Source organism: Candoia aspera, chromosome 5, assembly GCF_035149785.1.
Source record: "Candoia aspera isolate rCanAsp1 chromosome 5, rCanAsp1.hap2, whole genome shotgun sequence".
Taxonomy (NCBI): domain Eukaryota; kingdom Metazoa; phylum Chordata; class Lepidosauria; order Squamata; family Boidae; genus Candoia; species Candoia aspera.
The window spans coordinates 2,284,001-2,298,988 of NC_086157.1; the positions used below are offsets into that span (position 1 = coordinate 2,284,001).

The 14,988-nt window shown below is 38.4% G+C and overlaps 1 protein-coding gene across 2 annotated transcripts in view; it reads left to right on the forward strand.

Moving 5' to 3' along the window:
- Positions 1-14,988, forward strand: part of KLHL1 (kelch like family member 1) — a 116,329-nt gene that overhangs the window by 21,320 nt on the left and 80,021 nt on the right. Inside the window, exon 2 of one of the 2 annotated variants that reach the window (XM_063304542.1) lies at positions 5,579-5,761. The exons of the other annotated variant lie outside the window; for it this stretch is intronic. Coding sequence (XP_063160612.1) covers positions 5,579-5,761 — 183 coding nt within the window. The remainder of the gene's footprint in view (positions 1-5,578; positions 5,762-14,988) is intronic. 2 annotated transcript variants of the gene reach the window in all.

Here is a 14,988-nt window from a genome sequence, read left to right on the forward strand (position 1 = left end):
CAATTTACAAAATGCAAAATGAGAGAACAGAAGAGAAATCCAAATCAAATCAATATTTGGTGTGACCACCCTTTGCCTTCAAAACAGCATCAGTTCTTCTAGGTACCCTTGCACACAGTTTTTGAAGGAACTCGGCAGGTAGGTCGTTACGAACATCTTGGAGAACTAACCACAGTTCTGCTGTGGATGTCAGCTGCCTCAGATCCTTCGGTCTCTTCATGTAATCCCAGACAGACTCGATGATGTTGCGATCGGGGCTCTGTGGAGGCCGAACCATCACTTCCAGGACTCCTTGTTCTTCTTTACGCTGAAGATAGTTCTTAACAACATTGACTGTAAGTTTGGGGTAGTTGTCCTGCTGCAGAATAAATTTGGGGCCAATCACACGCCTCCCTGATGGTATGGCATGATGGATAAGTATCTGCCTGTATTTTTCAGCATTGAGGACACCACTGATCCTGACCAAATCTCCAACTCCATTTTCAGAAATGCAGCCCCAAACTTGCAAGGAACCTCCACCATGCTTCGCTGTTACCTGCAGACACTCATTATTGTACCACTCTCCAGCCCTTTGGCAAACAAACTCCCTCCTGCAACAGCCAGATATTTCAGATTTTGACTCATCAGTCCAGAGCACCTGCTGCCATTTTTCTGCACCGCAGTTCCTATGTTTTCATGCATAGTTGAGTCGCTTAGCCTTGTTTCCATGTCGGAGGTATGGCTTTTTGGCTGCAATTCTCCCATAAAGACCACTTCTGGCCAGACTTTTCCAGACAGTAGATGTGTGTACCTGGGTCCCACTGGTTTCTGCCAGTTCTGTGCTGATGGCACTGCCGGACATCTTCCAATGTTGAAGGGAAGTAACCATGATGTGTCTTTCATCTGCTGCTTCAAGTTTCCTTGGCCGACCACTGCGTCTACGGTCCTCAACGTTGCCTGTTTCTTTGTGCTTCTTCAAAAGAGCTTGAACAGCGCATCTTGAAACCCCAGTCTGCTTTGAAATTTTTGCCTGGGAGAGACTTGCTGATGCAGTATAACTACTTTGTAGTTATAGCCATTGTCATGAAGAACTATCTTCAGTGTAAAGAAGAACAAGGAGTCCTGGAAGTGATGGTTCGGCCCCCACAGAGCCCTGATCGCAACATCATCAAGCTCGTCTGGGATTACATGAAGAGACCGAAGGATCTGAGGCAGCCGACATCCACAGCAGAACTGTGGTTAGTTCTCCAAGATGTTCGTAACGACCTACCTGCCGAGTTCCTTCAAAAACTGTGTGCAAGTGTACCTAGAAGAACTGATGCTGTTTTGAAGGCAAAGGGTGGTCACACCAAATATTGATTTGATTTGGATTTCTATTCTGTTCTCTCATTTTGCATTTTGTAAATTGATAAACAATTACAATATATACTGTATTTTTGGAAGCATTCTTCCTTTACAGCACTTTTTCACACCTGCCTAAAACTTCTGCACAGTACTGTATGTATGTATGTATGTATGGTGTGTGTGTGTGTATTGTGTGCATGTGTATCTATCTATATATCTATCTTACTATACACTTTTACTCTGTATGTTGTATACCTCCCAGAATTTTTCAAATTAAAGTGGTCTATACATTGTGTTAACCAAATAAATATTCTCCCTCTTTTTTTTATGAATAAGAGAAAGATGATTTCTCAAGGCTACATACTGAATTCATAATACAGATCACATTTCAACAAGTGTCCATTCTCAAATTCATAGAATTAAACAGAATTATGTACTTTATGGTATCTGATGGAAACTACTTTTTTTTTTGTTGATCAAATGTAGGCATGATCCAGTAGATAGTTGTTAGGTTTAGTATTTCAAATACAGGATGGATTTGGGGTAGAAGATAATAAATAACCAACCTAAAGAAGTTAAAAACAACCTTAATGAATTTGATAATAGAACCTTTGTTGTTGTTGTTTATTCGTTTAGTCGCTTCCGACTCTTCGTGACTTCATGGACCAGCCCACGCCAGAGCTTCCTGATGGTCATCAACACCCCCAGCTCCCCCAGGGACGAGTCCGTCACCTCTAGAATATCATCCATCCACCTTGGCCTTGGTCGGCCCCTCTTCCTTTTGCCTTCCACTCTCCCTAGCATCAGCATCTTCTCCAGGGTGCATTTCTGAAAATGGAGTTGGAGATTTGGTCAGGATCAGTGGTGTCCTCAATGCTGAAAAATACAGGCAGATACTTATCCATCATGCCATACCATCATGTCTTCTCATGATGTGGCCAAAGTATTTCAGTTTTGCCTTGAATATCATTCCCTCAAGTGAGCAGTCTGGCTTTATTTCCTGGAGGATGGACTGGTTTGATCTTCTTGCAGTCCAAGGCACTCTCAGGATTTTCCTCCAACACCACAGTTCAAAAGCATCGATCTTCCTTCTCTCAGCCTTCCTTATGGTCCACCTCTCGCAGCCATATGTTACTATGGGGAACACCATTGCTTTAACTATGTGGACCTTTGTTGTCAGTGTTATGTCTCTGCTCTTGACTATTTAATCAAGATTTGTCATTGCTCTTCTCCCAAGGATTAAGCGTCTTCTGATTTCCTGACTGCAGTCAGCATCTGCAGTAATCTTCGCACCTAGAAATACAAAGTCTTTCACTGCTTCTACATTTTCTCCCTCTATTTGCCAGTTATCAATCAAGCTGGTTGCCATAACCTTGGTCTTTTTGAGGTTTAGCTGCAAGCCAGCTTTTGCACTTTCTTCTTTCACCTTCATCATATGGCTCCTCAGTTCCTCTTTGCTTTCAGCCATCAAAGTGGTATCATCTGCATATCTGAGATTGTTATGTTTCTTCAGTGATTTTAACTCCAGCCTTGGATTCCTCAAGCCCAGCATGTTGCATGATGTGTTCTGCGTACAAGTTGAATAGGTAGGGTGAGAGTATACAGCCCTGCCGTACTCCTTCCCCAATCTTAAACCAGTCCGTTGCTCTGTGGTCTGTTCTTACTGTTGCTACTTGGTCATTATACAGATTCTTCAGGATCTGTATAATGATCCTGAATAATAATAGAACCTTAAATCATTTAATGATCCTTTAATGATCCTTAATAGAACCTTAAATCATTTAACATGGAAAACACAGCTTGCCAGTGTATGGAGTCAAAGTTCTAGTAAAATCTGCTAGAAATATATTAAAATCAGAAAAAAAAAATCAATTGGATAGCTGTCTATAGGTAAAAGCTTGCTGAAAAAGGAAAACACCAATCCATTCATTCTAAATCTGAAAAGGCTTTATATTAGTGAAAGAATTTTCTTTGTCATTATCTCAGTACCAAAGAATGGGCCATGCTGCAACATATAAAACGCCCACAGCAAAATCCAGAAAAAAATGTAGTTGGCATTTAGGATATGATTTTATATGGTCATCAAAAGACTGGATGCTTCATATGGAACCTTAATTCATCCTAAGTAGCAACAAAGTCAAGTAACAATGTAATGGGCCACATATTATACTATACAGTATTGTTTACTAGTGTTGGGTGTAGAATTATAAAAACATACATAAACTACAATCGTATCAATAAACAATGAAAGAGGACCCTAATTCATCCTGTCATAAGATCTCACTGGGGTCTCACCATTTGTGATTGTCACGTCCAAAAATATTCTTCGCAGCCAGACAAGACACTGCGGAATTGAGACTATTTGCACAACAGCTGATTAAATATTTAAAGGCTGGTTGACTTCACCTTGCCTCTAGTAATCCTACTTAGCAGTTCACCAAGCAGCATTGCATTTCTGTTTTTCTGTTTGTGTTTGTCAGTTTTTTCAGTACTGTGTACAGGTAAGACATTTAACTTCACTTTTTTTTTGCAGTAACTATATATTAAGAGAAGCATATCATGATCAGCAGCATTTCAGAATATAAATAAATTGTCCTACAGTAGCCGAAATGGGGCAAAAATTGGGCATAATTTCCTGGATAATACATAGAAAGGGCCTGAAAAGTGAATAAAATCACTGTTCTCCCATATTCTCACTAACTGTCAGTACAGTTCTGGTATGTACTGACCCACGGTATGATCAAAGTGTAAAAAGAAAAACTCAGAAGAAATAAACATAGCTGTCAACAGCTTTCTAGGAGAGCTGTATCATCTCCAGAAGACATCAAACAACATTTTTTAAAAAAAAGAAAAATCAGTTACACACACACACACACACACCCTCACAGGGCTACTTGATTTTCTAATTTTAATCCTGTTTAGATTAAATCATACTTGGAGACAAACATCATTTCACCCACTTCTATCCAATAAGATCAAATTCTAATTGAATTACTGCCTTCAAACAGAATCCATTTAGTTGCCAGGAAAACCTGTTACTTTCTCTGAAACAAGGAAGTTCAGCCATATGTGTTCTTCAGCTCTGAGTCAAAACATACAGCTGTTCGGAAGAAAAAATAAATACACTTTTTTATAATCACCTATATATATTTCCCACTTGTATAAGGTTATAACGTGTCTAGTTCACTCATTTAAAATAGAAAATATAGCTGCCTTAAGAGAAACACCCACTTTATTCTGAATAAAGATGTATTTGAGGCAAGGATGAGAAACAATTGATCCAAAATTGGTTGCTATCTGTAATCCTGTTGATCCTGAGGCCCTTCCCATTCTACAGGCAAGTTACTCATGTGGTTGAGCAGGATCAGCCCATGCATAGTGTAACCCCATAAACAGTTACTTATATGGGTATTAAGATGAGCAGCTTTCATCTTAGAAACATCTAAAGCAGTGTTTCTCAACCTTGGCCACCTTAAGAAGTGTGGACTTCAACTGTCTGGCTGGGGAATTCTGGGAGTTGAAGTCCACACATCTTAAAGTGGCCAAGGTTGAGAAACACTGGTCTGAAGCATCAGTTTGCAAAGGAACAAGTATTTATGAAAGAACAAAGAGGGAAGTTATCTCAGACTCACTTGCTGAGAAGAAGGAAGTTATGAAGGAGGCACAGGAGAAGCATGGCTTGGAAATAGAAAATAGAAGAATTGTTAAATAACTAGATAAAATTGCAGAAATAATGTTTTCAGAATATTAAATGTTGACTGAAGCATGCAAGAGCAGAATATTAGGAAAAGAGTCTACTGGTGTTTTGTTACCTGTTTGGTTTGGAAAGAGATATAGTTATGAGCTATTAAATCTTCAGAACTAACCATGTGCATTATATGCCTTTTTCTCTGTAAAATTAGGGCAATTACTTTTGTTAATTATTAACAAAATATAACTGAATAACAACCAGATTACCAGTGATGTAGAAAGTAAAATTAATAAGTTAGCTATGGTTGAGTTTTGTGTTTTTTTTTCTTTTTTTCTGTGTAATAATGAAGATACATTTCTCAGTAACATCACACTGATTTTGTACCTAATTTAGATAACCAAGAGATTTCTGTCTATTGTGATTCTAAGTAATGAGGGCAGGAGAGGCAGACTGAATTATTTTCTTATCAGCTTTGAAAGCTTTTGATTAAGTCATTACTTCTGAAAAGCTATTCATCATTTACTTCCTTCCTTCCTCTCCCTCCCCGCTGTTTGGCATTCATAGGCTCTCTGTGGCCAACCATCCTTTGACTCCTCAGTGTGATATGGACCCCGGTAGTTCTGAAGAATTCTACCAAGCTGTACATCATGCGGAACAGACCTTCAGAAAGATGGAAAGCTACCTGAAGCAACAACAACTCTGTGACGTTATTTTGATTGCCGGGAACCGTAAGATACCTGCACATAGGTACGTCATAAAGTAAAGCAGTTGTACCTTTATAAGAACCATTTGTTAGGCAGGAGTTAAAAATGAATCTAAATACTAACTGCAATTGCACCTCACCCTTGAAAATATACCATTATTTAAAAAATAATGTTCTGTTCTCCAAGTACATTTTCCTCTCGATAACAGAATATATAATGTTGTAAATTTATTGGTTTGTTTGATTGATTAACAGTATAGTCCCCTTTTCCTCCAGAGGGAAAGGCTTGTGTCCTCAACATTTATCAACAATTACATATTTAGCATTTTATGTTTTAAAGTTTTGTCTTGTGGTTTTATGTTTAAACATTATTTACCACTCAGAGTCACTGTGGTGAGAGGGGTGGACATATAAATGAAAATAAATACTAAATAGACATTATTGTTTAGATTTATATCATTTATTAGTGCAAATATTTAAAAGTGTGCTAGGAAATGAAGAAAATATGGTGTTATAATTATCCAAGTACAGAATTTCCCATGTCTAAAAATGCAAAACTTATCCAGTTGGTTCAAAAGTATTCAGTGCATTGTTTCCTTAAATATCTAAGTGGCTTCTGTATATGCAGTATTTTCAAAATCAGAAATAGCTTCAAGAGATCTGAGTGTCTTAGAGGTATTGAACAAAATCATCATAGAATCTTTTATTACTTTATTCAGCAGATGCCATTACACAAAGAAAAGCTTTCTAGTCTTTGAGATATTACAGAATGATGTTGTTTTTGTTGATTAAAAATGTAGTATGTGCATATTTTGGTAGGGAACTGGGTGCTACTAAATCAATCCATCCCTGTTTAAAGTCAATTTAATCATTCCTTCAGTTGGAATTGACCCACCTGGTGTGTCCATCCCAAGATAAATTCTTGGTGTTTTTTGCATGAGATATGGGGGAGGAGTAGATTCTTTTAAATGCTGCTTCTTGGCACTGATACCTCTTTTATAGGTCAGCTCCCCTTAGAAATTAGGCTTTCTGGAAATTCCTTATTCTGCAGGGGTGGTGAAGAGTGATGGTTTGATTGTGTATGTGATGGTCTTAGTTCCTACCATGACATTTTATTTAAATACTTGGGTTATTGTGAACCAAGAGCCTCACACTTTGACCAACTAAGGTTAAATGTTTATTAATGGTCCAATATAACCACAACAAGAAGTTAGTTTGTTTGGTACAAGATGAGATTTTGGCGAAGATAATAGCCAAAAAGGGGGGTGGAGAGAGAGAGAGAAAGAGAGAGAGATAGATTTATTTTTATTTATTTATTTATCAAATTGGTCACCGCCCATCTCCTTACAATATAGAATAAATATACAATAAAAATTCAAATAAATATATGATAAAATTCTAATAAAATCCCATTAAACCTAAAACAATTTCTTTAAACTAGGTAATAGAATGCATGTAGTTCTTTGTACTTTTCCTTTTGAAGACTGATTGTGACTTTGGTACATGAGCAGAGGAGGCTTAAACTTTTTATCCGCAGCTATTTGATCCCATCTGTATGTAAAAAAAATCTCTAGCATTTAGGTAGCATCATATATATGTTATAATAAAGTACTTATTCTGCAGAGTAAGTTTTTATATGGAAAATGCAAATTCTGTTCTTTTAGTGCAGTGTTGGTATTAAATGGGAAAATCGTTTTTTGTATGTATCTGGACTGAATTTGGTTTAATAGCTATTTCAGTTCAGTAGCAGTCAGGTCTTTTTGGAGCAGGAAAATGTAAGTGCTAAGTCACAGTTTATAGTTAAAGACACAAACATACTGGTAGACTGTTTCAAATTTCCAGGCTATTTGAAAGCAACTTTTCCATTTAGAATTGTTGACACATACTGTATAGTGCACAACGCACCCACATTTCCACATCATGCATAAGTGAAATGCTTATGCACTGAAATGTGCAAATTAGAAATACATTTATTGTCTGACATGGATGGCATAGGGAGGGCTCTGCAGGTCTCCCCATGTGGCCTGTGAATTTCTGCCTTTGTTTATATATGTAATAACCAGGCTTTTTTTTTTTGGAAAAAAGAATCAATTCTTGCCACCTGTTCTCTACACCTGATCTACTACAGCAAGTTTAGAAGATGAAAACCATTTATGGCATCAATATTTATCATTTAGGTTTAGAAATTCTTAGGCCATAAACTTATGCAGAAAAGCAGAAGACGTATGCATTATTTTTTCATGCTACAATATGTACATTTACTCTTAAGTATCAGCTTTTTGATACTTTGCAGAATGTAAAAAATCAGGGTCGGTATCCACACCTGTTATCAACTGGGCATTAATCTTCCTGATCCACATTACAGTCAGTAGGGAGGAATGAATCAAATACAGTTCATCACGAACTGATCTCAAAATGATGTGAACAGTTAGCCTGGATTTTCACACTTTTTATTTTATGGAAGAGAAGAAAATAGCTGCATTTCAGACAGAAATCAAGAGGACCTTCTATTCGTTCACCAGTGCCTCACTGCAGATGAGGTCTTCATGGCTTTCAACAAGAGATACTTGAAATAAAACCCTTTTATTATGGTGAAAGTCTCCACATTCTTATCTTATATTACCACATGATCACTTTCCCCTTTTTGAACACATTTTGCACAAAAGAGATGTGCACTGCAGAAGGTTATCACATGCATGGTGGCATTTTCCATGTTCCAGTAGATTTGCAGTGTTGCATGTTATTTGTGCTACAAATTATACTTCCAGAGAGAACTGCATTTCCAGGGATGGCAGCAAACAATAGCACTGACAGCACAATCCTCACACCAGCCCACTTCACTCCACCATAACTCTGTAGGGAGTAGAGATACACTCTGTTATACTAGGGGGAGCAGTCTCTATAGGTGAGCACAGGAATGGAGAATTAAAACTAATTTCTATTGACTGCATAATTACCTGTCCCATAGTATTCATAACTGAGTTATGTCAATGGATTGTGAGTCCAACTTTTTTCTTTTTAATGGCAATTAAAATGCATACAACTTACCATAAGAATCCAGTCTGGAATCTTTGGATGACACCTTTCCTGTTACAAATAGTGAGCCGAAGATCGCTGTGCCATCCCTGAAGAACTGAAATGTTAGGTGATCCACGTCTTCTGATGAGGATTATAGTTGCAGAGTTGGGATGCACTGAAGAAAGTTTTCATAACATCAGTTGTGACTTCTCTTTCCAAGAAAACTCAACTCAGAAAACAAATATGTTGGCCAACTGAGATGTTAAATGTTCTGAGTGTAGGAAGAAGTTGTACCTGTTGTGATCTTCCTATTGTTCCGATTTTGGCAGAACTCACTTCAGTTTGGGAAACTGAAGCATGTGTGGAAACAGAAGGTTTGATTAAATAAGTTCTGGAAAATTTAAACCCATTATATTTATATCCAATTAATTTCTGCGTTGATAGATCCTTTGGACTCCATATATTATGTAACAGCCCATGGAAGAAACAAGGCTCATTATTTTTGAAGTGTGTCAGGAATTGGAGAGAAGAAAATGACATCTAGAAGACAACTGACCTTTCCACTGAATAGGGCAGGACCCCTCTCAGCCAAAATTTACGACCACCTGCCGCCCTCGGAAGTCCAGAAATTCACATTGTGAATTCAGGAAGGCTTCCTGAATGAGATTAATTATGAGGCATGTTTGGTTATTATTGCATCTGGTTAAATACTAGAGAGAAAGAGAAAACACTGCACACATGAAGAAGGAACTCTGGTGATTGCAGCTTTGCTATGTGTTAAAAAAGAGATAAATTAATAAAATACATATTTCAAAAAGCTCAGGCATTCACCTGCTTTAGATGCATGATCGGAATGCAAAATAAAATGTGGAGGTTTTTTTCCCATTGGGATTGATTCCCTTGTTGATCATAATGAAGGGGAGTTTTAGGCTTTTCTTCCTTTCCACTGTCCAGGAACATCCTTTACAGCTGAGTATATTCTGCAGAGAAAAATGCTCAGGCTAACTTTTATTTTGTCAGTGACAGCTGTGACTTTCCCCCCCCCTTTGTTTTTTCAAGGCAGAGCTGGAGAAAAAATGGAGTAGTAGTACCAAGCTGGTGGAAACCAACTTCATGGAGTTTTCTTGATTTCCTGACTTTTAGTTTTATGCGTATGGGCAAAGCCTTCTTTTTGACCAGAAGTTTCTATTATTCTATCTACTATCTCTATATCTGTCTATTATTATTATTATTGTTGTTGTTGTTGTTATTATTATTATTCAACTTTAATTACCGCCCATCTCCCCCAAAAGAGGGACTCTGGGCAGTTTACAATAAAATCAAACTCCAATCAGAAATGTTAAAATCTCATAAAACCAGACCCATTACAATTATTACAAAATGCAATAAATAAATGTAAAATTTTATCTAATCTTTTTTCTAGCCTGCCTTTATTATTTTTATAAATAATTCAAGGCGGTGAACATACCTAATGCTCTTTCCTCCTCCTATTTTCCCCACAACAGCAACCCTGTGAGGTGAGTTGGGCTGAGAGAGAGGGACTGGCCCAAGGTCACCCAGCCGGCTTTCATGCCTAAGGCGGGACTAGAACTCTCATACCACGCCTGATTGGCTCTTGGGCTGAGAGGGAGGGACTGGCCCAAGGTCACCCAGCTGGCTTTCATGCCTAAGGCGGGACTAGAACTCTCATGCCACGCCTGATTGGCTCTTGGGCTGAGAGGGAGGGACTGGCCCAAGGTCACCCAGCTGGCTTTCATGCCTAAGGCGGGACTAGAACTCTCATGCCACGCCTGATTGGCTCTTGGGCTGAGAGAGAGGGACTGGCCCAGGGTCACCCAGCCGGCTTTCATGCCTAAGGTGGGACTAGAACTCACAGTCTCCTGGTTTCTAGCCTGTTGCATTAACCACTAGACCAAACTGGCCCTCTATCTATCTATCTATCTATCTATCTATCTATCTATCTATCTATCTATCTATCTATCTATCTATCTATCTATCTATCATCTAATTTATATAGCCCCCCATCTCACAAGTGACTCCAGGGGGCTATATAATTATAATCTTGCTTTATTAATGAAGATAATATGATTTTATTATGTGATTTTATTATATGGCTAATATTGTAAGCCACCTTGGGTGCTGTTGTGGCTGACAAGCAGGATACAAATCTTATAAACAGATTGATATCCTGCCTACATCCATGAAAGTGTTTCTACATCTGGTAAACAGGTGTTAATGGAAATATTCAACAGACTTATAAGACTCACTGTTACATACGAAACCACTCTGTACTGCTACCTGCTTCTATGTGGAAAATGCCAACAGCCCATCATCTCTAACCAAACTCTATAAGGCAACCATTTCTGGTCAGATTTATCCAGCAGAGACATACCACCAAGAAATTTAAGTCGCACATTTCTCTAAGAACATTGTCCATCCAGTGAAAGGTGTACCCAGAACAGGCAAAAGTCAGTTTTTCAGAGGAAAAGCTCCTGAAACTTCCATCATTAGATTGCATGCTTACTTACTTAGATTAATTAGGGAGTTACTTGGCTGCATCTTTTCTCTCCCTACTGCTGAGCCAGGTCCTCACAGCCAGTTTTCAGTCTTCTTAGCAAGCTTTTCTTGAGGGCATATGCTGTAGCATAAGGTACTTACCACTTTATGAGGACTATCTCTTTATTTCAATGGGAAGTTTTATACAAAGTTGATAGCCCTTGAAGCTAGGTGTTCCCTTCCCTAATGATTTTTCAGAAGATGATAAAAAGAGTCCTCCTTAAGAGAATATTCAGACTTGGATAATGGAAGCTATACATTTATTTATAATTTTTAACAGGCTTGTTTATTGCTTATCAGTTTTATGAACCAACTGTGTGATTTTACTGTTCTTTCATCTCATGTTTAAGACACCTGGAATTGGGAGATTAGGTGAGATATAAATCTTGGCAAACCAACCAACCAACCAACCAAGCTTTACCCCAACACTTTTTCAGAAGTTTTCTTACTCTGCCAAAAAAAAAAAAAAAGCACCTTATCTTTTTCTCCCTCGTTTTCAGGTTACTTGAGAATTTAATTGAATTTTTCTTGAGGTGTTTTCAAAGTTACTTTGTTTTCAAAGGTGGTGGAACTACTTGTCTGTGCCAATTTTTCCAACATTCCCAAGCCTCCTTGGCTGCCCACACTTTGCCATTGAAAAATGCAAGGAGACAATGCTTCCGTTTAGGATTTAACGAAAGGGTAGAAAGCAGGAGACTGCATGCCACTAAAGAAATAATTATGTAATGAAAGAGAATAATCACCAATACCCTTGGCCACCTCCCAACTGTCCTTCTCATGAGCATTTCACTGAAATTCTCTTCTTCTCTGAAAGAAAGAAAAAAAAAAAAAACATTCTCTTAACTCAGAATTGGTAGAAAAATTGGAGAATTTTTCCTCTTGTGATTTTGCCACATCACACTTGAAACACTGAAAGAAAGAAAGGAACCATTCAGGCCATCAAGTTTCTACTCTAAACAGAAATCCAAATGAAAACATCTTCAACAGGTGGCTGTCTGTCCTCTGCTTGAATACCTCCTTTGAAGAGGAGAACACCGCTTTTTGATTTTTAAAGAAATGGGCCTAACATCCAACTAGAATCTATCATCCTACTACTGAGACCCCTATTCCATGTCTGGGCTTTGGATCTTGCCCTGTTCCTTGTAAGCAATCTAGAAATTGCTCTGCCAGTTGTCCAGCTGTAGGGCCTAACTTACTATTCTGTGAAAAAGCATTCATCTGCCCTTTTGGATTTTTTGATTCTCTGCATATTTTTGACAACATATTTTATCAGAGGTCCTACTGATATATAAAGGGAGTCTGAGTGAAAGCCAATGCTTAGTTCTTGTCTCGTTTATTTCATAAGCAACATTATTCAATGTGCAATGTGCCAGTGTGGAAAAAACAATCCCACTTAGTTCAATCAGTTTAATTAAAGAGATAGCTACTGTTTTTTTGCCTTGCTAGTCTCCCATGAATGCCCCACCCCCCGCCCCCAGTGCTTTTATGATGGTGCAATCAATAATACCAACTTTAGCTAAGACGAGAGAGGGCTTTTAACTTCTTGGACAATTTTGTGCTGCATTTTTGCAGTGATTTTGACAAGCCAGCCATGCTTGGAAAGGCTCATTACTGTTCTAGATCTTCTCCAGATTAAAACTCTGTGGATCACTGAAGCTCCAGAGCTTTAGAAATGCTTTTATAAACTTTTCCAGAAGTTAGGCATACATACTCTTTTTTCAAAAAGTAGGACTTCAGAGATGTATTTCAAATGGGGTACTGTTCTTGTTGGATCATGAGAACTTCACTCTGGGACCAAAATCTGTGAGATTTCCTTAGGGCAGGGCTGGCTCAAATTAACCATGTTTGTGACTCTACCAGAAGCATATTAATGCTTATCTCAAGTTTGCCATAAGCACCTGGGTGAATCTGCCATCTTCTAGAAGAGTGAGGTATGGATGGATAAGTCAAAAGTAGAAATTTTTGACTACATGGACAACTTAACTGGCAGAAGCCAAATGCTGCATTCCACAAGATGAATATCGTATCAGCTGTCAAGGAGGAGGGTGTAGCAGTAAGGCTTGTGATGTTTTGCCTCCCCAGGACCCTTAACAGAATATCAAACCATCGGTCTGTCACTGAGCTGAAGCATGATGGTTACGCAATGAGGCAATAACATCAAACCTGCAGCAATCCCGCAAGATAACGGATGAAAAGAATGTGTGAAGTATTTTGGAATGAGCAAGTCAAAGTTCAGCCCTAAACCCTAAAAACAAGTTATGGTCAGACCTGGAACAGGCAGTTCATCTTAGAAAATCTGAAAACGTACTGAGTTTAAGCGGTTTGCCGTGAAAGCGGGGTTCCCAAATGCTCCGTGGTGGTGTGAAGAACTGAATAGCAATTACAGGAAGTGATTCATTGCTGTTCTTGGAACTAAAGTGATGCAGTCAGATACTGAATCTAAACGGGCAGTTTGTTTTCGACACTGCCACCCTGACCATTGGATAACTTTATTTATGAAATATATGAGGCATGATCCAAACTTTGGTGTCAAATGTTCACTCAGACTCCCTTTATACATCAGTATGTTAAGTGCTGATAATGTTCAGTAGTAGAGATGTGAGAAAACCAACCAACCAACCAGAAAATCCAAAAGGGATGAATACTTTTTATTTTTTTCTTTTCTTTTCATGTAACTGTAATATGAGAAATATCACACTGCTACAGCCCTATCTTTCCTTTTTCTAATGTTTGATGACTCAACCCAGGAGACAGCTGGTGTATTAAAAAAAAAGGCAAATTTTATGATGGGGATTATCACTCAAGGAATGAAATGTAAGACTGCCAATACTGCCAATGTTTGTATAAATCTTTGATATCCTAGGAACAGAGTCTATATCACTGGTCTCTGCGGCAATATACTAATGCCGGATTGCAACATTTCCAGCTTTATTTTATTGTTGAAAAGGGCAGGAGGGTGTGATAGAAATCTATAAAATTATATATGGAGAGCAACATTTTTTTCATTATTTCTTAGAATGAATTATGGCACAGTCAGAATAGATAAAATGAAGTATTTCTTATTCATGGTATGTACTGGATTTTTTCTTTTACTACCAGGTGGCTGAGAACTTGAGTCAGTCATTGACCTAAGCCCTTTGGAAGAGTTTTCCTCCAAGGAGAAGGCAGAGCTCCAATGTCAAGAGAAATTAGCCAGGGCTCTCCTTAGCTGCATTAGGGAATGGCCAAAAAACCCTGAAATACAGTTAACCATCTGGGGACTCTGATACATTATGTCCAAAATGAGGAAGCTGGAAGACACAGAAGTAGCTTTAAGTAGCTATCAGTGGTTCTCTTTCTTGCTGGGAAGACCCCCCACCTCACCCCCAAACCCAGTATTACTCAAAAAGGCTCAGTTAGATGAAACCGAAAGGATGAAATTGTGGAAGAGAAAAATGCTATTTTGCCTTCATCGCCATCACGAAGAACTTTTCCAGCCCAAGTATGGTTGTTGTAGCTCCATGCAAAATACAAGCACACTAGATTAGTGCAGGAATGGTCCGGAAGCCAAGATAGAGGAAAAGGATTCCTACAGACTACAGAAAGTCCCATCTTCTTATGTGCAATTAGACATGGAAGAGAGAGGCTTATATATGGATCTGGAATTTCAGAATTGCAGGAAGGGTAGACTGCAGTACTGAAGGAGGGAAGAAGCAGA